Genomic DNA, 9,978 nt, shown 5'->3' on the forward strand with positions numbered 1-9,978 from the left:
ATAAGAATATGATAAATCATGACATAAAATAATTCTGTATAATGAAAAAGTTAAGAGGTTTTCATAGCGAAATATAATTATGTGAATTCATTTTTTCGTACTTCCGCATCTAAATATACTTTGAAATTTCGCAAACTTAAACCTGCTAAAAAATCCCCCTGAATACCACCAAAATCCCCCTGAATTTTTATCCTTCTGAACAAATCCCCCAGAATGGTCTCCAGAAAATATGGCATGTATGCCCAACCCACCCAACACTCTAGTTATTTCACTATATTTAGATGACGAAAATGCAACAAAATAAATCATAAAAGGTAAATATTCTATAATATGTAAAACTAAAAGGTGTATTATTGAAAACCACTAAAAATGAGACAAGCTCATTTCAATTAGTATGCAGTGAAATAATAGTTGACCCTAACCTTTGGTGTGTAACCTCATTTCCAAGATGAAAATGGAAACAGACCAACAAAATACGGACTTTAAGACTCTGGAGAAAGATTTGGAAACTCAGGAACTCGAAGTAAGTACTGTACTAGTGTTGTGTGGTAAATTTTGTCCAATTTAGTTTCTTTTGTGTTTTTAAGTTAATGTCACATATTTTCGCGGGTTGTTTATTTTTTAGATATTTGTTTCCAGAATGTTACTTTTTAGCCTAGAGTCGTATTTGAGTTTGTAACAACAGTAAATTATTTCGCATTTTAATTTTCGAAAGCTTATCTTGGATTAAATGACAAAGGGGACGTTTTAAATAAATTTTGCAGTTTAAAAACTTTCAACAAAATTGACACCTCTTAAAAATGATAGGCAAGTTAACATAATAAAGATTGTTCCTTTCTTTTTAGGCAGCCAATGGCATTCCAAGTACAGAGGTCTATGGAAGACTGCTCTGTTGCTACCTTCTACACAATGATCTGTTAGTATAAATATTGTACTCAGCTAGTTTTAAAAATTCAGGTTTTTAAGCATGTGCCCCAATTTTTATATTCTTAAGAAAGTACCGTACATGAAACAAGCCAGACTCTATGAAAGTTAAATTTATTTTGAAATAACTGAGAGGGTGAAAAACCAGCATCTTAAGTATTGTTTCCTTATCCACACTGTAGTAAGAGCAAATCAACCTGTAAAGCCCAGTCATTAGAGCACCGTGTTAGTGTTCTGGCAGACATGTGTGTTCACCCAGCGTTACTTTAGTTTACTGAATCTAGAAGTAAATAATGGGAATACCTGTATCAATTAAAAGAAAAGGTGAAAGGGGTGGTTGGGGATAGTTTAGTGTGCATTGGTAAGTAGTAGTCACCTGGTTTGTTCTGTTGGTAAACTCCTGTGGTAGTGTTGCCACTGTATTCAAGTTTAGCATCCCCGTAAGTTATTGTTATTGGCAGAGTGGCAGTGGGATGACTTGGTTTCAAATACAGTGTAGTGATGAAGTATTATGCCTTGTAACATGTAATGTTTATATATTTCCAGATGCAATGCCAAGTTCTTATGGAAAAGAATTCCACAAAGTGTTAAAACAGTAAGTGTGTTTGTATATTGTGGTATACCTTGTAGTTTCAAAAGATGAAACTTTAACTATAGATCATTTAAAACAATTTGATAAAAACATGTACCAGAACAAATGAATTTGATATTGCCACACCCATAAATTAATTACCATAAAAATGAAATTTATAAATTTAAAAATTGAATAACATTGGTACATTAGCCATTTTATCCTGACCCATGATACAATTATATTTAAAACCACACTTTTCTAATTTTCCTTTGTAACTAGGCAACACCAGAGCTTAGCAACATTTGGGCTGTAGGCCAGAAAATTTGGCAGCGTGAATTTCCAGGCATATACGAAACATTGCAAAAAGAATGGACTGACCCATACAAGGACTTGCTGGCAGCTGTTTTAGGTTTGTAATTGAACATTAAAGTAGCAAAGTTGCTTATAAGTATCTGTAAAGTGTTTCCATTGTATATGGGAACATCATCCTGTCCTGAGGGCATGTGTAGAAGTCGGATATGAGGCTTGTCAAACTACCAGTAATAATGTGTGCCTTTGAGTCGGATTTTCCCATCCGTTTCAGAAACACGATTTTTCTTGCATACTTATTTGATGTTAAATAGATATGCAGTTATATACATTTCACCAAACATGTGCTGGTGGTTGTTGACTAACGTGAAGTAATTTTATAAAAATTGAATCAAAAATAGTTCCCGTGAAAAACACAGAGTTAGAATATTTTGTATTGTTAATTGTTTTAGATAGTTGTTTATTTGATAACGCTGTTTTGGAATACAGCTGAAACCTGTTTGCTCGATATCCTAGAGACAGGCTAAATTACTGGTAATTCTTACTAAGAGTTAATCAAAATTGGTCCTTTTACATCTAATTGGAGCCAATGAGGAAATGGAGCCAAAGGGTTTCAACTGTATCGTAATTTAAATTGCTTTAATTTGTATGTAGTTAAACTATATTTATTGTCATGTTGTTGCATGTGACTTACCATCCATGATGAATGGTTGGGGAATTTTTTATGTTATAGCCTTCTTTTGAAAGTTTTACTTCTAAACATTCTGAATATATTATGGCGTTAAGTTTTAGAATAAAATACTTTATATTTCTTTCAATTTTCATGCTCGATATTTTGAGTACCTTAACTTTAAACATCATTGTATTTACAACACCAAGGTTTACTATTATAACTTTGCGAATGTTCATAACTCAACCAATGTTTTTTTTAATCACAACTTAAAAAGAAAATAATCTGACTTATATTGTTTTAATAACCCAAAATCAAATTTCAGAAGCGACCAGAAAGCGAGCATTCAACCTAGTAGCAAACGCTTATTCCTATATTGGTGTCGACGACTTCTCTGTGATAGTGGGCTTGCCTGTTAATGATGCTGTTAAAGGTAGGTAACATGAATGACCTGGAATTGCTTACAACTAGGGATAAAAATGAATGGCAAAATTGATATAAAAATATTCTGTAATTCATATGATTGAAATTTCGTGGTCTCGAAAAAGGACAATCTCATTGGTACTTAATTTTAAATGCAGGTCAGAAATAATTGATTAAATATTTAACCAAAGAAACTTAATGATTGAAGTGGCAAACACAAGTACAAGGTTAATATTCACCATGTTTAACATGTGGTGCAGCATAATCAGCTTGTTTTAATGTTACGGCAATGACATACAAAAAAAATGAATGCAGGTGCTAATAATTGACTTTGATTTATTATCTTTGAGGTTAAATAATATAAAACATCTTAATAGTAAAATAAATAATGATTTAGGTACTTACAAGTTGTATACCGTGACCATGTATATTCATGTCAATACATATACTAGTATTCAAATTTCCTGTTTAATGACATTATACCCCAACAGAGGATCGTTCCATAGGACGAGCAGCCTTGTTCTGGTATTGACCGTGACCACATATAAATATGGAAAAAAAACAAAAAAACTTGAGAACTAGTGAAATAATAAGACGAAAACAAACAGGAATTTTAACTCATCTATTGTTCCACAATGCACAAACGTTACATCGGAAAATGGAAAACAGTTTATAGCACATACATGTAACTGTCATTCATATCATCACAGCGATTTGATGTATATTGCACAGCTTATTTGGCAGCCGCCACAACAAATTCAGTGTGAAGGCCAAATCCTTAAATCCTTAATTGGCACGGTCATTTTTAATTTTCCAAAAATATTTGAAACTTGTTTGATGTCACTTGCCTAATATCCAGTTATCGTAAAACAAGGGGGACTGTTCATAGCCCCTGACGTTATGCCCCTAATTGACATAAATTATGATGTGTGTACTATCATCAGATTCTCAACTCTGGCATTAGGGGCCATTCGTTGTTAAAGCAAGACAAACAAACTTTATACACACCAACACAGTTGTACTCAAAAGGTTTATTACTTTATTTATTCAATAAACAACATTTGAGTACTGATTTTGACGATTTGAATACCAATTCCAATATTCCAATATTTGTTTGCATTCCTACATACAACCTTGCACTGGTTCCCAAAATTAATGCACATAATTAGTATTCAGATATGCATCAGGGTACCAAAAAAGCACTTGAGACTAACATCATTAGGCTGGTTCCCATTTTCTACTGTTACTTTATAAAGACATATCATGCATGCGGGAGAACAATCTGGCTGCTTTTCGGCTGTGCCAGTTTCAGATTGATGAACATGTCATGATCATACCTGTCCTTACATGTGCTGTTAGCACAAAACTCACAAAAATGTTCAGACTTGTGATTTCCATATGGACCAGTTAAAGTTGGTCACTAGTGCTACCCCGACTTGCTTCGTAATTCAGATCCTAATTTCTTTGCATGGACAATACTTGTCAAAACCATAAATTTTACTTTCAACTGTTTTTTGTTGTTGTTGTTTTTGTAGAAAAAAGCATTAATTTAGTTTGAAAATTTTCAAAAAAATTTGGTTCACATTACCGTATGCCCCAAACAAAACACTTGTGTTCAGCAAGGTAGAGTTGGGAATCGGACAGAAAAATTAATATCGATAATCGGTTCATGAAACCGATCAATGATTGATTATAAATCATTATTTAATTATCTTTGGCCATCATGTTTAAGGCATACAGATTCAGTACATGCACCAATTTTAAGCACCAATGTTCCCTTACAATAGTGTTTGTGCATCTCTTTGTATAAATTACATTATTTATTCAGAACACAACTATCCTTTAGTGTTTACAAGTTACTATTACAGAGCATGAGACCACAGGCTCTAATTTTTGGTTTAAACAATATTTATTCTATATAAGAATATTTAGCAAATACATACATTACATACATAAAAATTAGGATTAAGGTTGAGGAGATTATATTTATACCTCCCTTCTTCTAGGTTTTACCTTTCATTTATTAGTGTATACATGTGCAAAATAAATACAAAGAAATATATCAATTTCTTTATAACAATTAGTCAGTAACAAGTACAACACGCAGGTGAATATTCTATATGTTTTACAAGAACATTTTATTTAAGAAAACTGCGAAAACTAAATTCTTACATTGCGGGAAGTAAACAGTTAAATGTTTTAAAATCACTTTTAAACCACAAACATGAGAAGTTGAGAACCAATCCTTTAGCAGTTAAATTACAAAGTAAATGTGTAATAAGGTACTGTAGTGATAAGAATATGACAAGATAACATAGTAACACCTTAATATTTCAACATAAAGTAGCATTAACCGGAAACAAAAAATACACATGACAAAATCTTAACTGGTAGTCGGTAGCGGTTATGTCCCTTGTTTGTACAATTGATTGTTTAAATTTCACTATCGATTGTTGCCGACGTAAGCCTTTCCGATCAATTATCGATTAATATCAATCATCGGCACAACACTAAAGCAAGGCCCTTAACTCCGGCTTTAATTTTTGTTCAGTTATGAGTCTTGGATCAACTCTAAAATGATAGACAACTTTTTACTTACTTTTTGTGTTGCTGTTATTTTGAAGAAATTGTTTTATCGTCATAGTCGGGGTGATGTTTGCAATAATGAGAATGCCAATAAAAAAGTTCCCAAGAAACTTTAAATTTATATCATTATGTGTTAAACTTCTTATTTTGTGAGGTCAGTGTAAGGTGGACGTAACTGCTTCTACTTTCATGTGAAGTTACATCTGTCTTCAACTGAGCCCAGGCCCTTGAACATGTGTGTGTAATAAGTCCATTCACTCTTGTTACAATTTTTTTTAAGTAATTCATCAGTTCAACTGAGAAAAACGTACAGACAAACATTGACATATGCTTTAACGTACAGACTACAGACACCCTTTTGTATGTGCTTAAACTTAAGACAAAAATCGAAATGTGCTTAAACATACAAGCGAGCTTTGACATGTGCTTAAACACACAAGCTAGATATGACATGCGCTTAAAATACAAGCGAGCTTTGAAATGTGCTTAAACATACAAGCTAGATATGACATGAGCTTAAACATACAAGCTAGATATGACATGCACTTAAAATGCAAGCATGCTTTGAAATGTGCTTAAACATACAAGCAAGCTTTGAAATGTGCTAAAACACACAAGCTAGATATGACATGCACTTAAACACACAAGCTAGATATGACATGCGCTTAAAATACAAGCGAGCTTTGAAATGTGCTTAAACACACAAGCTAGATATGACATGCGCTTAAACATACAAGCGAGCTTTGAAATGTGCTTAAACACACAAGCTAGATATGACATGCACTTAACTTACAAGCTAGCTTTGAAATGTGCTTAAACACACAAGCTAGATATGACATGCACTTAAACATACAAGCGAGCTTTGAAATGTGCTTAAACACACAAGCTAGATATGACATGCACTTAACATACAAGCGAGCTTTGAAATGTGCTTAAACACACAAGCTAGATATGACATGCACTTAAACATACAAGCGAGCTTTGAAATATGCTTAAACACACAAGCTAGATATGACATGCACTTAAACGTACAAGCATGCTTTGAAATGTGCTTATACACACAAGCTAGATATGACATGCACATAAACATACAAGCAAGCTTTGAAATGTGCTTAAACACACAAGCAAGCTTTGAAATGTGCTTAAACATACAAATGAACTTTTGTTTATGCCCCATGCTTTTACATTCAATTTATATAAATCTTACTTGATTTATTTTTTCTTTCAGCTGCTCAGGACCGGGGCTGGACTGCAGATCAGAACTCAAGGCTGGTTATGCCTAGCAAACCTGGTGAGGTCTTTGTTGTAAATAAATTTGCAATCATAAGCCTTAAATATCAAGTGTCATAATGTCCATTAATTCCCAAAATTTACCTGTCAAGGGTCATTTTGTAAAACTTTCCTTGTTTGGTTAATGTAAATTTGATGCTTGGCCTTCAATATACATGATTTGCATAGGCCTGTTTATAAAATCAGACATATTATAGTTTTACCTGCGGCGTACAGGTACAAGTGCGGGCTGTGTCCAGAATGTTGTCCACCCAATAACTAATGCAGCCTTTGTACACCAAACTGGGCCATATTGCTTGAATCACTCAAGAGGCATCACCCTCTTACTATATAAATTACCTGAATCTGCCTTGCGCGATCAATTATTTTAGAATCCTTTGTCCAATCATCAGCAAACTTGGGCTGATTGTGTATTGGCAGAATGTCTTAATAATTAATTGTCTTAATTGTTATAATATTGAACATATAATATAAACATAATATTATAGTATGCAAGCTTGTATTTCCATGACGGTTATAGTGACTTAAGAAATAATATGTTTTTCTTTTCCAATTGATGACTTTTTCCTTTCACTTTCAGTGCCTGACACGGATCCATTGCTTCCCAGCGAACAGCAGCTGTCAGTTCTTACAGACTATGTATCGTTCTTGGAAAGTTGATGATTATAAGTGCTTAAACTTTGCTATTAGTGGTAATGAATTCTTACAGTGCTCATCATTTCATAAAGCGGATGTCAGAGATGTTAAATTTTGATGCCTTGTGACCCCATAATTTCATACTTTTTGTGTCATTTGACGAGGAACTGCTTGTTGATTATTGTAATGTAATATAAAGGACTGAGAATAATACGCTATAGAAGAAGCTATTTCAATGTGTGTTTTTGTTTCTTTTAGCTGAAACACAATGTGAAATAAATTTTATTAATATCAATGAATTTTTGTTTTCATAATCTTTCGCTACACACACAAAGTGCTGAAATGCATCCAGACTAATACCCAGCAGGCATCCAAAATTGCTATAGGTACAAATATTGAAGAACATGTAAATTGAGATAGGTGACCGTGAATTGTAATATGCCAAAAGTGCTCACAACTTATTACATGTTGCATCTTAGTGGAAATTTTCAATTTAGAAAAATGGAGTTATTTTTGTTAATTGACTTCAATGCAAACATTGGTCAAAAATAGTCCTGCACCAAAAATGTGAAAATAAATTAATCCTAAGAAAATGGTCAAAAGTAATACATTAATATGGGTAAATCTGATAAATTATAGGGGGTGTTTACAGTCATCAAATTTACCGGTAGTCTTATGGATGAACAAGCCAGAAATATAATACTACTGCTTGGCATAACATTTTTGAACAAGCCCTGCTGTATAAAACCCAGAATTTGAGCAAGCCCAAATAGAAATTAATGCTTTTACCAGTGCAGGGCTTGTGATCTTGTGCTATTTTCGACCACTGTGTTTAAAATATTTGTTGTTAGAAATTTGACATTTATCACAAAGTTGAAAATATTCACTAAGAAGCTTTATTAAGTCCCTGTCCTGCTTGAATATTTTCCTGATATAAGACCTGTAAGTGGTCAAGTTAAATATCGATCATGTCTTGGACATGATCAGCTATTGAAGTTTCCATGGAATCAACTTGTTGGTTATAATTATCGAGTTTATTAGAAAAAAATATGTACGTTTATATTTACATGTATACTGATTATTTTTGTCATTTTGCTGATGTAACAAATAATTTTTCATGTATTTGGTTCTTGCAGATTATTTTGTACATTAGAAGTGAAGAAATACAAGAGAGTTCTATATAAAAGCCAAAAGTTACTTCAAGGGTTTTATTGTAAAATATTTTCTCATTTTGAGAAATATAAGACAACATACCGTACAATAACAATTTTATTCAGGGGACATAGCTTAGATTTTGACATTTCAGCATTTTTGCTTTGTACACGACATAGATCAGGTTTATTATGAGTGTATACTGAAAATGATGTACTTGTATGAATGTTAAAATAATAATGTATGTGACTATTTCTTCTATGTAACTCGTGCACTAGTGATCACTAGATTATTGAAGACTTTAGCTTCTTTTGTGATATAACTATAAACATGCATTAAACAAATCGGAATTCCTTCTTCTGTTGAATTCTATAACTGTAATAACACCAACTTTATGTCACCTGTGTCTAATGCAAAAGCAAAAGGGAATAATCTGTGACATCACCTGCAGCTACACACTCATATTTCTGCTCTCTTAACTTAAATATTTGTTATCCAGTCTTTTTCTAACTTGGCAACACTGATTTTTGGCATATTGTCTCAATCAAGTTTGTTCAACGGCCAGATCACGCTACTTATTCCAGAGTTATGGCCCTGATTTGTCAACATTTGACCAAATTCACACAATTTTTGGTGCTGAACATAGTTTTCATAATGACAGCAGGAATATCAGTGGGGCGATATGTGGAATATATCTGTGTGTATATCTGTCGAGTCTTGCCTGGTCATATATGGAAGGATTTTCAATATGTTACTTGGAACAAACAATTATACACAATATCTTGAAATCTTTGTGTCTCAAAGTCTGGAAAGCAGTTTTTCTGCCCAGAAGTATATATTAATTGTTCAAAAACCTTTTGACGCCTCAATGGTGATAAACTGTGGTTGTTTCCTGTTAGTATGGTCTAACTGTTCCAAACATGTGCTCATTCTTTGGTACATAGTACTACAGCACTTTATACTGTACCATGCCTTGTGGCCTAATGAAAACCACAATCTTGATCATTTATCTCTTGATCTTGACCATATTTCCTGTGGCAGGAACTTAGGGCTAACCCTAACCCTTTTAATATCTGCCTTAATAGCTTACAAATTACTTACAGTACAGGCATATTTGACATGCAGCACTTACATTGGGATCCTATGTCAAGGCTATAGAACATGAGCTGCCAATTGTTTCGTACTGGGAAAACCTAATATATGAGGAAAAAACAACTTCTCAAGAAATTGACTTGGATGAAAAAGGAAGCAAGATATAAAGGATCATACGTTTTGATCCAAAAGATCATTGTACCAGTCTGAATAAAGATTTAAATATTTTTTGTTGTAAACAGAAATAAATCATTTGAGTATCATAATTTGAAAATAAACACAAAGATGAGGAAATAATAATAATAATAATAATAATAATAAT

General features: G+C 33.0%; 1 protein-coding gene across 1 annotated transcript; it reads left to right on the forward strand.

The window, feature by feature from the left end:
- The first annotated feature begins 410 nt into the window (after nt 1–410).
- LOC128240705 (COP9 signalosome complex subunit 8-like) lies at nt 411–8,919 on the forward strand. Its single transcript, XM_052957470.1, has 7 exons — nt 411–523; nt 846–916; nt 1,471–1,519; nt 1,778–1,907; nt 2,803–2,910; nt 6,715–6,777; nt 7,357–8,919. The coding sequence occupies exons 1-7, from the start codon at nt 449–451 to the stop codon at nt 7,434–7,436; spliced, it is 576 nt and encodes a 191-aa protein (XP_052813430.1). The 5' UTR covers nt 411–448; the 3' UTR covers nt 7,437–8,919.
- The last annotated feature ends 1,059 nt before the right edge of the window (nt 8,920–9,978 follow it).

This window comes from Mya arenaria, chromosome 7 (assembly GCF_026914265.1).
Source record: "Mya arenaria isolate MELC-2E11 chromosome 7, ASM2691426v1".
In the NCBI taxonomy this organism is placed as follows: Eukaryota; Metazoa; Mollusca; class Bivalvia; order Myida; family Myidae; genus Mya; species Mya arenaria.

Coding starts and splice junctions, on each gene's coding strand:
- LOC128240705 (XM_052957470.1), top strand. CDS start 449: ATGAAAATGGAAACAGACCAACAAAATACGGACTTTAAGACTCTGGAG. Junction 1,908..2,802: donor CTTGCTGGCAGCTGTTTTAG/GTTTGTAATTGA, acceptor ATCAAATTTCAG/AAGCGACCAGAAAGCGAGCA. Junction 6,778..7,356: donor GGTTATGCCTAGCAAACCTG/GTGAGGTCTTTG, acceptor TTTCACTTTCAG/TGCCTGACACGGATCCATTG.